The sequence below is a fragment of the Bos mutus genome, chromosome 23 (genome assembly GCF_027580195.1).
Source record: "Bos mutus isolate GX-2022 chromosome 23, NWIPB_WYAK_1.1, whole genome shotgun sequence".
NCBI lineage: Eukaryota > Metazoa > Chordata > Mammalia > Artiodactyla > Bovidae > Bos > Bos mutus.
The window spans coordinates 30,450,428-30,470,356 of NC_091639.1; the positions used below are offsets into that span (position 1 = coordinate 30,450,428).

At 44.3% G+C, this 19,929-nt stretch overlaps 1 protein-coding gene across 2 annotated transcripts in view; it reads left to right on the top strand.

Moving 5' to 3' along the window:
- The window catches only part of RCAN2 (regulator of calcineurin 2), a 284,388-nt gene that overhangs the window by 258,490 nt on the left and 5,969 nt on the right, over nucleotides 1-19,929 (top strand). For both annotated transcript variants that reach the window (XM_070360839.1, XM_005896636.3), the window contains 2 exons: nucleotides 2,119-2,292; nucleotides 3,317-3,488. In XM_070360839.1, coding sequence (XP_070216940.1) covers nucleotides 2,119-2,292; nucleotides 3,317-3,488 — 346 coding nt within the window. The remainder of the gene's footprint in view (nucleotides 1-2,118; nucleotides 2,293-3,316; nucleotides 3,489-19,929) is intronic.

Here is a 19,929-nt window from a genome sequence, read left to right on the forward strand (position 1 = left end):
GGCAACCCACTCCAGTGTTCTTGCCTGGAAAATCCATGGACACAGGAGCCTGGTGAGCTACAGTCTACAGGGTCACAAAGAGTCAGACAACTGAAGCGACTTAGCACAAATGCACTCATGGTCGGCAACACAATGGAGAATCTCAGAAATGGGCAGCAGCCTTTGGAAGGATCACAAGCCTTGGTCTTGAGGGTCTGAGACCAGTTCACTTGGTTGTGCAAGAGGCAGGAAGACCTTGCCGGACATCCGAGTCCCTCTTCCCATGCAGCTTCGGAGGGCAGTGGTTTTCTCACCTTACATCACCTTGTCGATTCTCTTAGATGTGGTCACACAAGAGCCTGGGGTAGCTTATTGCTCTCCATCTCTTGCTTTTATTAATGCAGGAATCTAGCAGGGTAATTACTGATGTAATTGAAAGCATCTCTGTATTCTGGTTCTGGCTCTGCCAGCAACAGCCTGTGTGACCATGGGCAGGTCCTCATCTCTTCACACCTCAGGGTCCTGATTTGTAAAATGATGGAGTTGAGAAGGGAAAGGCTGAGTTAATTATCTCTTAGGTCCCTTACAAATCCAAATGCAGTGAATCTTGCCGTATTAATCTTTCATGATCTTCATTCCTACTTGAACTCACCCTTATGACAAAATATCCTTTACTGTAGAAATGAAAGAATCAACCATTTTTTAAAATACAAGTTATTTCCTTAGTGGCTATTTCTCCATTAAGAACACAGAGTATCTTAACATGCACTGTTTTTGTTTCTCATAATAATCTTTTTTTTGAAGCTAAGAGGAACCAGATAGATGGTGTTCATATATTTTTTTTTTAGTTTTCCTTTAATGTCTTACGGGTGTTCTCTTATTTGTGTCTGCCTGCCTGTCACCTAGATTATTAGATCATTGAGAGTTGGAACAAAATGATTCTCACTTCTGTATCCTCCTAAAACTCAGAGACTATCCTTTGTACAAAGTAAGCATTGAATAGATATTTGTTCAGTTGAATTGAAGTTTGTATCAAACCAAAAATTTTTAATTATTGCTTTGTGATAGGCTTGGTGGTTCTGCAGGAATAAACTAATTCACAAATCTCAGTTTAATACAGTAGAGAGTTCATTTCCTTTGTTGAGGCAAGGTCAGCTGTGTGGGGTGGGATTTGGGAAGAAGGTGTTTCTGCCCCACAGAGCCACTCAGGAACCCGGGCTGAGGAGAATCCTATTCTGACTCTCCTACCGTCTGGAGCACATGGCATCTTCAGGGAAAGAGGCTGCAAATTTTCTAAAGGGCTTTCCTGCCTCTGTACCCATTTCATTGGCCAGAACTAATCACATGGCACTGCCTGACTAGTAGAAAAGTGTTAGTGTTTGGGGTCATGTGAGCTCTTATATTGGAGAAGGCAATGGCACCCCACTCCAGTACTCTTGCCTGGAAAATCCCATGGACGGAGGAGCCCAGTAGGCTGCAGTCCATGGGGTCGCTAAGAGTCGGACACAACTGAGCGACTTCACTTTCACTTTTCACTTTCATGCATTGGAGAAGGAAATGGCAACCCACTCCAGTGTTCTTGCCTGGAGAATCCCAGGGATGGGGGAGCCTGGTGGCCTGCCGTCTATGGGGTCACATAGAGTCAGACACGACTGAAGCGACTCAGCAGTAGCAGCAGTAGCAGAGCTCTTATATTTTTAGGCAAGAACAGTGTCCTCAAACTTGACGATCACTAGCAATGTCGACCACACGCTTCACTCAGTAGATCTAATATTTTGGAGATAGTGGACTCCTTTGAGAACCTTTGACGGTTATGATACCCATCCCAGAAACACACACATCTGTGTTGAAACACTCAACATAATTGTCAGTTTGTCATGCATTTCCAACTCCATTCACTTATTTCCTATGAATCCCTGGACCCAGATTATGAACTCTATGACAGAATCCACATGTTTAACATGTGGATGTTTAACACCTGGTAACAGATCAACAGGTGAAAAAAATATGTTACAGTGTTCTGTTTGACTTTTGTATTAGGAAGAGCCTATTTATTTACTTGGTCATTTGTTTTTGTCAGATCTGGCATTGTACCAGATATGTGATCAATGGATTTTTCTCTGTGTTTGTTTTTATCAGGAGAAATTTGAGGGTCTGTTCCGGACTTACGATGACTGTGTGACGTTCCAGCTGTTTAAGAGTTTCAGACGTGTCCGAATAAACTTCAGCAATCCCAAATCTGCAGCCCGAGCCAGGATAGAGCTTCATGAAACCCAGTTCAGAGGGAAAAAGTTAAAACTCTACTTTGCCCAGGTAAGATTATTCCTTTCCAGAGTTACTCCATCTGCCCTACATTGTCTTTTTACCTTTTCAAAATGTAAATGAGGCCCTTGCTACTTTCAGATTGCTTTGTAGACTATGATTAGTTCACTAAAAATAAATTTATATCATGATTCCCAGGCCGGGACAGCATAGTGGTTTCGAAAACAGGCTCTGAATGCCCACGACAGCCTGGGTTCTAATCTAGGCAAGTTATATAACCTCACTGGGCCTCAGTTTCCCCGTCTGTAAAATGGGGATGATGACATACTTCTTACACTATCATGAGGATTAAATGACTTATTATGTGTTAAAGTGCTTAGCATTTGGTAAATAAATGCCCAATAAAGACCAGCTAATACTTGTAATAAGAATGGGCTCATCACAGCTACTGGAGACAGAAATGGTAGTAACTGTTTAATGGGTCCAGGGTTTCCTCTGGAGTAATAAAAATACTTTGAATCTCGATAGGAGTGGTGATTGCACAGCACGGAGCGTAGACTAAATGCCACCAAAATGGTTCAATTTAAAATGGCTTAATTTCAAGTTATGTGAATATCACCTCAATTAAAAGAGAAAGAGAGAGGAAGGGAGAGAAATAGATAGAAAGAAAGAGGATATGAAGGAAGGATGGGAAGGAGGGGAGGGACACAGAGGGGAGAGAAAGAAGGGAAGGAAAGGAAAGGTCTGGAGACCAGCAGCATCAGCATCACCTGGGAATTTGTCAGCAGTGTGGGTTCTCTGGCCCTGACCCCATCAACTGACTCAGAAACTCCGGGAGTGGGGGTCAGCACTCTGTCTTAGTAAGCTTCCCAGGTCATTCTTATGCAGTTTAAGGCTGAGATCCACTGTTTTAAGAATCAAGTAAGATAACTGAGTGGTCAGTAGTCATTATTATTGCAGCCTGGTTCATTGGTTCATTTGTCACAGGCTAAAGGCCAGGCTCTGCATCTCAGTGGGACAGCACGGCGTATCCGAGGCCAAAATAATGTGCCTTCATTTCTCCCGTGTTTGAAAGGTTCAGACTCCAGAGACAGACGGAGACAAACTGCATTTGGCTCCACCACAGCCTGCCAAACAGTTCCTCATCTCACCCCCTGCCTCTCCGCCCGTCGGCTGGCAGCCCATCAGCGATGCCACACCAGTCCTTAACTATGACCTCCTCTATGCCGTGGCCAAACTAGGACCAGGTAAGCTCTGGGGCCCTTTCTGGAAATAAACATTTGGCAGCCGCTTAGAAAAGTCAAACAAGATGAACCATCCTAAAATCCTGGGTTCTTTGTAACATCTGCATTTCTTTTTTTCTCATATTTTTTTTAAAAATGTGAATTTATATATTTATTTTTGGCTCTGCTGGTTCTTTGTTGCTTTGCGGGCTTTTTTGTAGTTGTGGTGAAGCAAGGCTACTCTCCAGTTGCAGTGGGAGGGCTTCTCCTTTCAGTGGCTTCTCTTGTTGCAGAACACAGGCTCTAGGGTGCAAGGGTTTCAGCACGTGGGCTCAGAAGTTGCGATTCCCGGGCTCTGGAGCACACGCTCAATAGCTGTGGCACACAGGCTTAGTTGCTTCTCAGCATGTGGGATCTTCCAGGACCAGGGATTGAACCCATGTGTCTCCTGCATTGGCAGGCAGATTCTTTACCAGTGAGCCACGAGGGAAGTCCAACATCTGCATTTCTAATGAATTTATCTCTGTACGTAGACAGCCAGAGGGATGATGAATGAAAACGCAGCATCAGACTTTGTACCTGTTCAAAAGCAATTCAGGAACTGGCACTAAAATGTCAGTCCCAGCTTCTCGATTGCAATGCAGATATTTTAAGGTTGCAAAACAGGCAAAATGAGTTCTACCAGCTGGCACAAGGCTTCTAGACTGTGCAACCTTGTTTTACTGCTGCCACAGTATGCCCAGAAATCCTTGGCTACAAAGCAATCTACCTGCAACGTGACACCTCTAAGACCCCCAGGGAAGCCAGTCACATTAGCCTCTAACTTTAGAAAAAAATCTATGGTCATTTTGTTCCAATGTTGGTACCTGGAGCTTGGATGCTCTCATTTTCACTGTGGCGCAGTATTCCACTGGGCAAGTCCACAGCCACTAGGCATTCATCCACTCTCCTGCTGATGGCCGATCAGATGGTTTCCAGTTTCTTGCCATTACAATCCAAGCTGTAGTTAATATTCTTGTATGTATTTCTTACACACTTGTCCAAAAGCTTATGTTTTTATAGCTAGAATTGATACTGTCTTCAGTTTCAGCTGATGGTGCCACCTTGTACTCCAAAGTAGTTTTCCTATATTACAGCGAGAGGGGAAATGGTGGTAATGGGTGGGCCACAACCTCTGGCAGCTGAGCTTTTAAGCACTGAAGATCTGAAAGTAAATAATAGTCATTGTACCTGCTCTCTGTACTGGGGGTTCCCACAGTGTGAAAGGGGGCTGAGTGCACACCCCAGAAATTCTAATTTAATTGATTTGGATCAAATCAAGCATCAGTACTTTTAAAAAAAATCTCCCCAGGTGATTCTGATGTGCAGATGAGTTTAAGAACCATTGGTAGCTAAATGCCAGGGATGATAAATTTATAAGTTCTTATCAGTATTTCTTAGATAAGGAAAACATTTGGCATTAGTATCTCTCACCCCAGAAATCTCAAGTTTTAATAACACATATGGGTTTTCATGGTGGCTCAGACGGTAGAGTCTGCCTGCAATGCCGGAGACTAGAGTTTGATCTGTGGATCAGGAAGATCCCCTGGAGAAGGGAATGGCTACCTACACCAGTATTCTTCCCTGGAAAATCCCATGGATAGAGGAGCCAAGGAGGTTACAGTCCTGGGGTTTCAAAGAGTCAGACATGATTAACTTGACTTGCACTTTCACTTTAAAAAAATTGATTGTTGCATACACTGTAATTTAAGAATCCTGAGTATGAGGGTGACCCACTGTCTTGGTGCCCTCAGACTTAGGGGATTCCTGGGAACTTGTGATGTTAAAACCAAGGCATTCCCAGGCAATTCAGGAAAAGCTGATCATTCTACTGGGTCTTCAGATTGATATGAGGCTGATGTGATGACTAATTACTCCCTGCCAGAGAATTACTGGCTGTCCCATGTGTGTCCTTAAAGTTAGATTACAGCACTTTCAACAGCAGTCTCTTTGGGGAGTTTCTTTGTAATCACTGTCTAGTCATTCAGCTTCTCAGAGCCTTTAAAATAGCTATTGGTTTCAACTACTGAGAAGCAGGAGGTACCCAACCACCAAGATAGGCTGATAAAAGAAGTAATCATAAGGGAGATGTCTGTGGAATGTGATTTCCTTGAAAGTCTGGTCCACATACAGGAATTCCAAGCATATGCACTCCCATCCCATGACTCTCTCCCAAGAGAGCCGTGTGTGTGATATGTGCAGATGTTGTAGAGTATGTGAAATAAATCAGGTCTGCTGAAGTCAAGCCTGTGACCCATTTCCCCCAGTCATTTCAGGATACTTTATTTTTCAATTTAATTTTATTTATTTATTATTTTTGGCCGTGCTGGGTCTTCATTGCTGCACACGGGCTTTCTCTAGTAGCAGTAAGTGGTGACTACTCTCTAGTCGCGGCGTGCAGGCTTCTCACTGCGGTGCCTCCTCTTGTTGTGGAGCACGGGCTCTAGGGTACTCGGCTTCAGCAGCTGCAGCCCTGGGCTCTGGAGCACAGGCTCAGTAGTTGTGGCACAGGAGCTTAGTTTCTCTCAGCATGTGGGATCTTCCCGGACTAGGACTCGAACCCAGGTCCCCTGCATTGGCAGGTGGATTCTTAATCACTGGACCACCAGGGAAGTCCCACTCCGATCACTTTAAAAGCAGGACCATGGAAGCTGCTGTCCTTCAAGCTGCTGGTTTGACTGCCAAGATTTTAACAAGAACACAGTTGAACATCTTGTGCAGCTGTTTTGAATGTTAGCAAACAGAGCTCTACATAGAATCACTGAGGTCTTGGCTAGAGGGCCTAGGGATTCCCAGGTAGGGTTGGTGGTAAAGAATCTGCCTGCCAATGCAGGAGACTCAAGAGATGCAGGTTCGATCCCTGGGTCAGGAAGATCCCCTGGAGAAGGAAATGGCAACTCACTATAGCTTTCTTGTCTGGAGAATCCCATGGCCAGAGGAGCCTGGCAGGCTGCAGTCCATGGGGAGACAAAGAGATGGACATGGCTGAGCAACTGCGCACACTTAGAGGACCTAGGGGGTCACTGCCAACTTGTGTCTCACAGGAGGGGAACCTGAGGCCCTGAGAGGGAAGCAGGAATGACTCGCCAGTGACGGGACCAGGGCCCCACGGCAGTACTCTTCCTATTTCACTCTCTAGAAAGGAGGCCCAGGCTAAGTCAGACGTTCAGATCCCAGCTGGCCTCAGGTCCTCTCACTTGGAGCCTATAATCCAGTAAATTCAAATCATTTCTAATCTAGAGCCAGAAAGAAAATTGATTTATAGTTAATATTCACAGAGCATGATGCAAAAGAAAGACAAGGGCAAGTCTCAGACCACCTCACTGGCTCGTGGAGCTGAGTCCCTGGTCTGAGGCCATGGCCGGGGACCAGTGTAACCTGGGACTGAGAGAGGCAGGAGTGGAGGCAGTGGGATCAGGCCTCGGAAAGGATGCTCACAGAAACTGGTACAGAGGAGCAAGGAAGTAGGAGGAAAATGACCTTAAAGAGACAGAAAAAAAGAGGGCTTCTTTTTAGAATTGTGAATAATTTATCAATAGTGTTAAAAATGCTTGCCTTTTGCCTTAATTTTACGGCTTAACCTGTGACCGTCACCTTCCCTTTGGTTGTTGTTCAGTCGCTCAGTCGTTTCCGACTCTTTGCAACCCCATGGCCTACAGCACACAAGGCTTCCGTGTCCTTCACTATCTCCTGGAATTTGCTCAGACTCATGTCCATTGAGCCGGTGATGCCATCCAACCATCTCATCCTCTGTCGTCCCCTTCTCCTCCTGCCTTCAATCTTTCCCAGCATCATATCTTTTCCAATGAGTCCACTTTTTGCATCAGGTGGCCAAAGTGTTGGAGCTTCAGCTTCGGCATCAGTCCTTCCAATGAATATTCAGGGTTGATTTCCTTTAGGATGGACTGGGTGGATCTCCTTGCTATCCAAGGGACTCTCAAGAGTCTTAAATTTACTTCACTAAGTAAATCTACCAGCTTTGAAGTACCCTGCTGTGCAGTCAACACAGACATAGGCTCTGTTAATATCCCCATTTTGCAGATCAGACCCCTGAGCAGTAGAGGGGTGAGTGCCTTTGCCCAAGGTGACACAGCTGGTTGGAGGCAGAGACAGATGTCCCTGGCTCTTCTGACCACCACTTGGCCCGATCCAATGGCCTCTACTGAGGATCCTGGCTGCCTGGGTGGGCTCTCTGCTCTGAAACAGCCAGAACATTTAGCCCAAATCTGCATTGACAGTCACCTCTAACACCATCGTAACTTCCAGAAAGGCTGAGCCAGAGCCTGGTAAGTGTGTAAATGAAGGCCTGTGTGCTGTGTGTGCAAGAGTGAATAAGGAGGGTCTCCTGCTCTTTACAGTTGACTGACACCATGTCCCATAGAACAGCTGCAGTTTGGGTGTCTTCTCTTTCTCTTTTTCTCCATTGTTTGTCAGCAGTTTAAGGTTGTTTCTCTTCATTTCGTTATCCACATGTCCTTTTCCCGTGTCCTTAAGTCTTCTACACTCCACACAGATAACCGATTTATATCCAACAACTGAACTGAAAATCTCACACAGATTCTAGTAGAAGCCTGGGCCTCTGGCCACCGTTTCAGCTGCAGTGATGAGACAGCAGGACCACACACCGAGTCCCCCGACCCACACCTCTGCCCCCTCCCCAACCAGGTGCCATGGCCGGGAACTACTTCGGTTTCCTGCCACTTTCCACTAATGCTCACTTCCCCTTCTGGTAATTTTCTATTGTTCATCTTTCTGTCTCCCCTGCTTTTTTGAGGGGAGAATGCATGTTTTATTCATTTTGGTATTCCCAGTGCCTGATAGCAGTTTGCACATAGTAGATGCTCTATAAATACTGAATGAATTAATGAATGAATGAGACCTATTACCCACCACTGCCCACCCCTCCCCCCACCCACAGAGGTAATTTCTTCGCTGGCAAACTGTTGCTGTTTTATGGCTTTAGCCAGACTGAGTCAGGCAGCACTAAATTAATGTTTTCTCCACCAAGAGGACTTTTAGCATTTCCATTTAGAAAAAAAAAAAGATTTCGTAAAATTCATTTTTAATCCTTAGGCAGAATCATTTCAGTAACAAATTATAAGTCATTCCACGTTAAGGATGACTACCTTAGTTCCAGGAGTAGAGACATAAATTAGAATGCGAGCAAAGCAACTCAAATGATCAAAGGAATGGAGTTTTGCTTCCTTCCGAGTGACTAATGGTGCTAAATTGGTCCAGCTGAGTGACTGAGAAGGGATGCAGAAATCCAAGGATGCTGAGGAAGAGTCAGTCTAAAGAAAGAGCATTTCAGAGCAGGGGTCTGGAACCAGATGGCCCTCGGGTCCAGGATCACTGGCAAACCAGCTGGCTTGTGGAAGCTTTGACACGTGTAGCTGCCGATGGAAGGCAACACCGTGTTATTTAGACCCTTTCATGGAGGGTAAATGGGAGAGGGAGGACACAGGTCTTGCCTCAGACAGAAAGGGACAAAACGTCACCTTGTTCTTGAAGAAAGAAACACCAGTGACTCTCTTCCAGAGAGGGACAAGTCATGCTCCCCAGAGCTTCTAAAGAGGCTCTTGAAACAAGCATGGTGGGAACAGTGCAATCACAAAAGGACGGTGATCAAACCCAAGCTTGTGGGTTTCCCTTGAAATCCTTAATGGATTTCGGTGTGAGCCCGGGGCCACCTAACAGTGGGGAAGCATCTCTTTGTTCTGTTTGTGATAGTGAGAATAGGATCATAGTCTGGAAAATAGGAGAGGCACAATTTCAAACATTTTTAACCACTGTCTGCATGACCATATGTTCTGTTTTTCATCCAGAACAGAAAGTAAGTAAAATAGATAAATTAGGGGAAAAAATTTAAACAGAAACAATGGCTAAAACTGATATATGGGGCTTACTGTGTGTCAGGCACTGTTCTAAACACCTTACCATATAGATTATCTCATTTAACGTTCGCAGCGACTCTACAAGAAGGTGTTGTTATTCTCCTCATTTATACAGCTGGGGAACGTGAGGCACAGAATAGCTAAGTAATTTGCCAAAGGCTGCACAGCTGGTAAGTTAAAATATGTCCCTCTGACCCTGGTGAGACACAGAAAGGATCAATGGAGCCAACACCCTTGCCTCAAGGAGTGCAGAGTTTGAACAACCAGGGAGATCTCTTGAAAAACAATATTATTTCTCTAGAAGCAATTCCAGATTGTTGCAAAAGGATATTTTAAAAAATACAGGACAACTTAGACATTTTGTTTCTTTAGAATTCATTTCTCTGCTTATTGGCACTTCCTAAAGCATATGCAGGGCCTTGGCTCTTTAAGGCGAGTTTGATGTTTTCCTCTAATGTCAAGCAGGACGTGTGGATCAGATTCACCATACTCTGTTCTTTTTAAAGGACAGGTCTATATAAAACAGAAGAAGCTTTCTATGCAGATCAAAATTGCAAGAGGAGTATCACACCAGTCCGAATAGCCATCATCAAGAAGTCTACAAATAGTTAATGCTGGAGAGGGGGTGGAGAAAAGGGAACCCTCCTACGCTGTTGGTGAGAATGTAAATCGGTGCAGCCACTATGGAGAACAGTATGGAGGTTCCTTAAAAAACTAAAAATAGAACTACCGCATGCTCTAGCAATCCCACCCCTAGGCATATATCTGGAAAAGACAAAAACTGTAATTCAGAAAGACACAGGCCTCCAATGTTCATAGCAGCGCTATTTACAATAGCCAAGAAACGGAAGCAATCTAAGTGTCTGTCAACAGATGAATGAATGAAAAAGATGTGGTATAGAGATACAATGGAATATACTCAGCCATAAAAAAGAATGAAATAATGCCATTTATGGCTACATGGATGGACCTAGAGATTATCATACTCAGTATAGTTAGACAGAGAAAGACGAACATTATATGATTTCACTTATACATGAAATCTAAAAAAAAATGATACAAATGGAATTATAAAAAAGAAACTCACAATGACTCACAGACATTGAAAACAAACTTATGGTTACCAAAAGGGGAAGATTGGAGGAGGGATAAATCAAGAATTTGGGATTAACAGACACACACTCAGTTCAGTTGCTCAGTTGTGTCCGATTTGTTGCAGCTCCATGGCCTGCAGCATGCCAGGCTTCCCTGTCCATCACCAGCTCCTGAAGCTTGCTCACACTCATGTCCATCCAGTTGGTGATGCCATCCAACCATCCCATCCTCTTCTCCTCCTGCCTTCAATCTTTCCCATCAACAGGGTCTTTTCCGATGAGTCAGTTCTTCGCATCAGGTTGCCAAAGTATTAGAGTTTAAGCTTCAGCATCAGCCCTTCCAATGAATATTCAGGACTGATTTCCTTTAGGATTGACTGGTTTGATCTCCTTGCAGTCCAAGGGACTCTCAAGAGTCTTCTCCAACACCACAGTTAAGAAGCATCAAATCTTTGGTGCTCAGCTTTCTCTATAGTCTAACTTTCACATCCATACGTGACTACTGGAAAAACCATAGCCTTCACTAGACGGACCTTTGTTGGCAAAGTAATGTCTCTGCTTTTTAATATGCTGTCTAGGTTGCTCATACCTTTTTTTCCAAGGAACAAGCGTCTTTTAATTTCATGGTGCTCTCACCATCTGCAGTGATTTTGGAGCCCAAGAAAATAAAGTCTCTCGCTGTTTCCATTTTTCCGTATCTATTTGCCATGTAGTGATGGGACCAGATGCCATGATCTTAGTTTTCTGAATGTTGAGTTTTAAGCCAACTTTTTCACTCTCCTCTTTCACTTTCATCAAGAGGCTCTTTAGTTCTTCTTGGCTTTCTGCCATAAGGGTGGTGTCATCTGCATATCTGAGGTTACTGATATTTCTCCTGGCAATCTTGATTCCAGCTTGTGCTTCATCCAGCCTGGCATTTCGCATGATGTACTCTGCATATAAGTTAAATAAGCAGAGTGTATGTGTGTAGCAGATATACACTACTAGATATAAAACAGATAAACAACAATGACTACTTAAAGCACAGTATTACAAGATTCTATAATCAGTATCTTGTAATAAAACCTAAAATGGAAAAGATTCTGAAACAGAATATATATATTTATACATATAAATTAATATAAATAATATATATAAATATATATAAATTAAAATTTATAATAATGTCCCTGGTGAATTTACAGAAGCCCAGAGTGTCCCTGGTGGCTCAAATGGTAACGAATCCACCTGCAATGCATGTGACCAGGGTTCAATCCCTGGGTCAGGAAGATGGGCTGGAGAAGGAAATGGCTATCCATTCCAGTATTCTTGCCTGGACAGAGGAGCCTGGCAGGCTCCAGTCCATGGGGTCGCAAAGGGTCAGACACAACTAAGCGACTAAGCACAGCAGACAGAACATCATTTATCAATGCCCTGGACAAAATAAGATGAGCTTTGTTCTGGTGGAGAATGAATTGGGTATTTTCTTTTGTTTATTTTATAATGCCTATTGTTCCTGACTCCAGAGAGAATATAGTCCTCTGTTCTTTTTGGATGCAAAACAAAACGGGAAAAACAAAACCCAGCCCAGCAAAACAGCTTATCTGCACTCATCAGCAAAATGGCAAATAGAGACGTTCCTGGCACTAGATGGGTGGTCAGTCAGAGGTGGGATGTAAAATGCCAGCCTGTTCTGCTCTCTAGGATGGTTCTGGAAGGTCAAGTTCATTGTCACTGGAAATGCCTGCAGGGAGAGATATGAAAAGTCATTGTCTGGTCCCTTTTTTCCTCCTGCTATTTTTAGCTCTTGTTAGAGAGATCAATTTTAGTTAACTGCAGAGGAGGGCTTAAAATCGTGCTCGAGTTTCAAGTACATTGGCTATATTTAGATTTTTTTTTCCAAATTCTTGTCCATCAAAACATGCTATGGTAAAGCAGTTTTGCTGGTTTGCTGCTCTGTGTACACTGTTTCTCCCCAAAGGGAAAAATAAATGTCATTAATTCATGTCACTTATAAGGAAGAAACATTTGCTATTCCAGGCTCATTGATTCTGAGGTAGAGAAAAATTCCATTTTTAAAATATAGATGAACACCTATATTTGGGGTACCAGTAGCATGACCATTATATAAGCCCCAGTTCTTGTTCAGCAATTGCTGTATTCTGATCACAGACATGGAAAGCAAATAAAACAGCCAGTCCCAGGGCTCCATTTAGTACAGTCTCTGCACGTCACCACCCCCCCATGGGAGGGATGCACATTTGTGAGCCAGGGACATGCATTCCTAATTTTCTGCCTCCTTTGGAAGAATTTTCCCTGGGGGGAAAAATATGTTAAAATGGCTTATCTTCTAAGTATGTATTCCACAATTATCCTCAATCACTACTGAGTAGCAATATGAAGTACTTCCTTTTCTTATTTCACAGGTAAAACATGCATGTTGTAGAAAAACAGAAAAGACACAGAACCAAGACTTGGAAGTGGGTGCACATCCATAGTTATTCCCATAGCCAGACCCCTGATCCTGGGAAAGGAGGAACAGGGTGACCACTCCCAGGCCGGGGAACCTCCTGATTCTATGGCCAAGCACAGCGAGAGCACAATTCTCTCCCCCACGTCTGCACTTTGCTCTCATCCCTGGAGCCCAAGCCCCACCTCACAGACTCCCAGGTTCCTCTTTACCTCCCCACCTTCTCTCTGTGGCTCCTTCGGTCCCTCACCTACCCCCAGGGTTCCACTCCTTTGTCCTAACCACTGATTCAGGGCCTCCGTCTGTTGTCCTCAGGAAGTGCCTCCAGGTCCTAAATGACTCAGGAGGGAATGAAGGTAAATGGCCCCTTAATCTAGTCTTAGAGGAAAACCCAAAGAAGATAAGCAAACTTTCCTTTTTTTTAACTGAAAGATAGTTAATTTCCAGTATTAATTTCAGGAGAATAGCATAATGATTCAGTTTTTTTTATAGATTACACTCCATTAAACGTTATTACAAAATAATGGCCATAATTCCCTGTGCGGTTCAATATATCCTCGTGTGCATGCTAAGTTGCTTCAGTCATCTCCAACCCTGTGTATCCCTGTCGACCATAGCCCGCCAGGCTCCTCTGTCCATGGGATTCTTCAGGCAAGAAAACTGGAGTAGGTTGCCATTCCCTCCTACAGGGGATCTTCCCAACCCAGGGATCGAACCTGCATCTCTTGGCAGGCTGGTTCTCTACCACTAGCACCACCTGGGAAGAACCTCAGTATATCCCGATTTCTTATATATTTTATGCATGTGGTTTGCACCTCTGATTCCCCTACCCCTAGATTGCGCCACCTTCCTTCTCCCCACTGGAAACCACTGGTTTGTTCCCAGTATCAGTGAGTCAGTTTCTGTTTTGCTACACATTGTAAATGTATTTATTGCTTTATACATTCGTTTTTTCTTTACGATTCCACATATAAATGATATCATATAGTATTTGTCTTTGACATTTTACTAAGCATAATATTGTCTCTGCCATTGCTCTAAATGGCAGAATTGTTCTATTTTATGGCTGAGTAATATTCATATATATATATGTATATACATAGCAGCTGCATCTTTTTTATCTGTTGATGGGCATTTGGCTTGCTTCCGCATCTTGTCTACTGTAAATAATGCTGTGTGAACACTGGGGGTTCGTGTGTCTTTTTGAACTAGTGTTTTTATTTTTTCTCAATAAATATCCAGGAGTGGAATTGCTGGATCTTATAATAGTCCTATTTTTAGTTTTTTAAGGATCCTCCAAACTTCCACTGTTTTCCATAGTGGATGCACCAATAATGAACAAAGATTCCCTTTTCTTCACATCCTCACCAACATTTGTTATTTGCAAGACCTTTTGATGATAGCCATTTTAGTGTGAGGCAAACTTTCTTTTACTGAAATGGAGCACCTCTGAGACCAAAACCATGGAATCGTTCCCCCTCTCTCCCCTCACTTCCCTCTCCCTCCATTCACCCCTCCTCCGTCTTAGCAAAGACCACTTCTGTTCTCCTACCTTGAGAAGAGGCAGGCCTGAGGGTGGGGGTGGGTAAGGGAAAAGACCTCACATCTCTCATGTCAATATCTTTTCTTGCTGCTGCTAAGTCGCTTCAGTCATGTCCAACTCTGTATGACCCTGTAGACGGCAGCCCACCAGGCTCCCCCGTCCCTGGGATCCTCCAGGCAAGAACACTGGAGTGGGTTGCCATTTCCTGCTCCAATGCATGAAAGTGAAAAGTGAAAGTGAAGTCATTCAGTCAAGTCCGACTCTTAGCGACCCCATGGACTGCAGCCCACCAGGCTCCTCCGCCCATGGGATTTTCCAGACACGAGTACCGGAGTGGGTTGCCATTGCCTTCTTTTCCTAACATGCACTTATTCCAGACCCGTTGAGGCAGGGAGATCCATGTGCAGCCCTGATGCCTCTTCTATGCCCTTCTGAACTCATCCCTAAACATCACAGGCAATGTCATGCTTTGCCATTCAGTGGACCTCCATTGGAGTCCTACCTCCACCACTTATGTGGGGACCTGGAGCAATTTGCTTCCCCCTCTGCACCTCGCTTTTTTTAATAAATGGTGATAATTTGACAAATTGCAAGCACATCATGCACATGGAATAAGTCGTACTTGAAAAGGATGTAGCCCAGTGCCTGATACGTAGACACTATCAAATTCATGGTGGATGCCATGGTCATTCTTCTCTGAGCAGTATTGTTTAGCAGGGCGTCCTCAGAGATTTCTGGTTTCCTCCGCCTGTGCGTGAATTAAGGTATGTACAACACTTGAAACAGAGTCTACCGGGCAGGAAGAACAAGTTGCGTGTCCTTGCTGGTGGTGGTGGCTGTTCACATGCACTTGTTCTCGGGACTGCCAGTGAAATACTGGACTTGGTCTATGCTTTGCCTTATACCCTCTGCCCCCCAGGCTGAGGGCATTCTTTGACCAAAGCTGCTAGAGATTGAATTGCTCTCCGGGGATTAGTCCTGCCCGGGTCTGCCTACAGCAGTGTTCTCCCAAACTTAAGTATGAGCCCATGGAACCAGAAAGGAATCCAAAAAAATTTTTGCATAGGACTTCTCTCTCTGAAATTTCTCCTCCCTAGATTATTTTTTTTTAAAGCCCAAATCCCTCTTTCCACTTCTACTTAGAAAAGTGTTTCTTCACTCTCAGACTGATCTCTTGAAGAGATGACTAGCAAATAGCTGTAATTTGATTTGATTTTGTTTTGGCCATATCCCAGAGCTGTCGGATCTCAGTTTCCCGACTTGGGTTAGAACCTTTGCAACCTGGGCAGTGAAAAGGGTGAATTCTCACCGCTAGATCACCAGGGAATTCCCACAGCTGTGAGTTTTTAAAGTTTCAGTAAATCCCTCTGCCCTGGGTCATGTCCTCTTTGATTTTGTCAAACCTTCCCTAGTGGACCTGTGGTTAAGAGTCTGAACTTCCACTGCAGGGGGTGCGAGTTTCATCCCTGGTTGAGGAACTAAGATCCTGCATGCCTCGTGGCACAGCCAAAAAAAGACAAAACGTAGTATGTAGCTGTCGGTCAGGCTCCAACACGAAAAGAGGCATTTTCCTTGCTTTAGGATGATAATTAAACCTCAGGATGTGAGTTTGAATCCAGCCTCCACCTTTTATTAGCTGTGTGACTTTGAGCAACTTTCTTAACCTCTCTGTGTCTTGGCTTCCTCAACCATAAAATCAAATTGTTGCAATCATCAAATGAGATAATCCATGTGAATCTACATATCCAGCCCTAGACATAGTATACGCTTAGTGTGTGTTACCTGCTTACTGTCACTTGACTTTCAAGCCATATCTCAGTCTACTGAAATGTAAGTGCCTATGTTAAGCTCCTAGCTCAGTGTTTCTCAATGTGATATTTTGGAACAGACAGTCCTACACATTGAGTAAACATTTACTCACATTTACTACACAAATGTGTAGAAAACTACACATTTAGCATCTTTGGGCCTCACCTATTAAATGCCAGTATCCACACTCTACCCAGGCCCTATAACAGTCAAAAAAGAAAAATCCCCTTCACATTTCCAGACACTTCTGAGAGTGTGGCATACTTGATTGAGAAGCACACTATTTGCACCATGGTAGTATTTATCAGTGAAAGTCTCTCAGTCATGTCTGACTCTTTGCAAACCCATGGACTATAGCCAGCCAGGCTCTTCTGTCCATGGAATTCTCCAGACTCCTGGACTGGGTAGCCATTCCTAACCACTGGATCACCAGAGAGTCCCCTGGGTTTCACTATTAAGGAGCCCTCCATGACTGTCATTCAGCTCAGCCACCTTCTCAGCTTTAGCCTTTCATCAGAAACGAAGCTGGCATTATTTGTCTCATCTCCCTTATTTCTTATCTAACCCTCAGTGAGTTGTGAAGCAAACACGGAAGAAGCAGGTGCCAGTTATTCGTCTAGACTGAATTTTAAGAATGGATGACGGCTTATCAAGGGGAATGCCAAGAGCATTTGCAGCGGGACCCTTGGACGCACAGCTAGGCTGTGCTGGGTGCTCAGTGGCACACTGCAGCCTGGATTAAAAGCTATTCATATTTGATTAAGAAGAAAACAGAAAATTTCAGGAGTAAAATCATTCCAGGCGTAAAATCATTCCAGGCTTGCTCAGGCTGAAGAGACACTGCAAGCCCTCACCCCCTAATATTTTATTAATTGTAAATTTGGGACTAAAAATAACTGCATGTATGCCCAGTACATGCAGTTATTTTTAGTACCATACAGTTTCTTTGTATTCTGTAGCTGGAGGAGAGGTATGTCCAGGTGCAAGCATGGCAGTCCTACAGCCAATGGGCCCAGGTCCCAGGCCTGTCTCAGCTGGACCGGGGCCAGGCACCTCCACCTCCACAGTTGACCAGGGAGGGATGATCCAGGGCTTGTAGGCCTCCCCTCCCTGCCACATGCTATCAAGTCCCAACCTAACACTTGAAAGGAAGGGTAATCCAAATGTGAACCCTTTCAAACACATTTCAAATCATGCTGTACCCTTCCCTCAATCTCTGTGTTCAACCCCTCAACAGGCAGCCTGTGAAAAGTCCATTTTATTTATCCCATAGGTCAGGATAGGACCGTGCCTGCTACTTCCTCTTGAAAAAAAAGTTTTTTTACAATAAAAAAATTATTAGGGGATGAGGGCTTGCAGCGTCTCTTCAGCCTGTCTGACTCTTTGCGGCCCCATGGACTGTGGCCCACCAGGCTCCTCTGTCCATGGGAATTTCCAGGCAAGAATGCTGGAGTAGATTGCCATTTCCAATCCACTTCCAATCCAGGGGATCTTCCTGACTCAGGGATCGAACCCACATCTCTTGTGTCTCCTGTATTGACAGGCAGATTCTTTACCACTGTACCACCTGGGAATCTCAAAGTTACCATAAGACATGAAAATTAACTCAGTCTATAATTTATAGCCCTTTTATTTTTATAATGTATTAAGTGTTGTCTTCAAAGAAGACTCACCAGCAAGGAAGCCCTACCTAGAATAACTAGCAACTGGCAAAAAACAAAAGAGACAAGATACAGAAGGAATAAGTAGTCCAACTTTAGCTAGAGAACAAATATTCACTAAAAACATGAGTTGCCATAAAAGAATATTAAGTTAAAACTAAGCTCTGTTTCAGTAGTTTTTTGTAGAATCTGAAAACAGTAGAATCGTGAGAGGCAGAACTGGAGAGGAGTTATGAGCACCTTCCTTGAAGTCAGGCAGACCTGACCTTGAACCTGACTTTGCCATTCATAACCTGCGTGATCTCAGTGTCCTCCCATATCATTGAGACCTTATGAAACCCCCGTTACAGACCTGTTGTAATTAAATACCCAATTTGTGTGAAGTCCTGAGAGCTGTGGTCTGGCATTCACGAAGGGCTCAGTGAGTAGCTGCTGCTGTGTTTCGGGCAGATGGCAAGTGTCTGCGACACCTCCTGTGTCCTGGCACTGAGAACACACAGAAAATAGGACAAATACCTGCCCTATTCCAATAGTTTTCAGCTTAGCTGAAAAAATTAAAACTTAGCTACATCTGTTTTCAGCAATGCCCAAGCCCATGACAGTTCCGAAGACCTGGATGAGAATTTAACGTGTGACCACGTGCCAAAGGATTTTGCATTTGCTTGCTGGTAATTCACAGAGTATGAATTTCACAGGGGCGGAAGGTAGAAAACTCTGATCTGTGCCTTTTCTGTGAGCTTCTGGCCCTGGCTTTCCACCCATGGGGAAAGGACACTTTGAATACAGACTAGAAGAGATAAGGGTGTGAAGGGCGAGCCTTGGCTTGTCCTTGAAAACACATGCTGGTCTGCTTGGCGATCCCATGGGTCCCTTGTCACCTCCTGAACCCCGTGGGTCCCCAAGTAGGGTGACGGCACTGACATAAGCTTTTGTGGTAGAAGAATTAGCTGAAGCCCAAAGGGAGAAAAAGGCCCAAAACAGAACAATTCAATCCAGCAAGACCAAAGCTATGTCTTTTTATGCTGTGGACTCTCAGCAGCTGTTGGGCTTTGCTGGATTTTGATAGTAAGAAAGTTTCCAAAAATAGAACAGAGAAATGTCAGCGTTAATGGGGTCACAGCAGTGAAACATCTCTACTGCCAAGCATTCTGACTTTGTTAACTCAACGTGAAGTTGCCCTGCACAGGGTGTCTGCTTCTGCCTGATCCCCATCCCGAGTGTGGCCCCAGCATATTGAGCCCAAGAAGTAAGCATTTCCTTTTGAATGGATAAATGCATTGCAACTAGAGGTGTCTCTAAGGGAATGTTCTTTATCCAAGCCAGGGCAAAGAAAGGGTTTCATCAATACTTTCATTATGTATATTTTACTACTACTTTTCTTTTTTTTTTTGTCTGAAAGCTAGCTTTTTTTCCAACAGATGAGGCAAGGGGCAGCGTCTGGTCAGTCCCCTGGCCAGGGTCCCTGCTGTCACCACCTCACCCCCTGGTCCCATGGTCTCCATCTGCCATGGCAGATCATTTTTTTGTCATCTATTCATAGAGGATGAAAGGCTTCCACCCATTCATCCTTGTATCCACCCAACAGGGCAAGGGATGAGACCACAGCAGCCACTAGTATCTCTGTGAAAGGCACTGCTTCTCTAAATGTGAGATCGTTGGAGAAATCCTGTGTAGAAAAACAAGAACCACCTCATCTGATTGCTGAGAAATTATGTCTTTCTCTGTCTCTTGTCTGAAGCTGTCTCTCATTCAGATTTGCAAAGTGTCCTGGTGCAGGGGGGTGTCAGGATAAAATGGTAGAAACCCTGGGAACGCTGACCTTCATCCCTGTCCACAGGATTTTGCTGTTCTCCCAGAAACAAAGATGAGACGCCAAAGATGAATGGGCGCTGGTGGCTGGGAGGGGCTGCAGAGCTGAGCTGGGATGACTTCTTCTCCCTTCTGCACCCTCAGCATCCCTCGCTCTGTTACCCTCT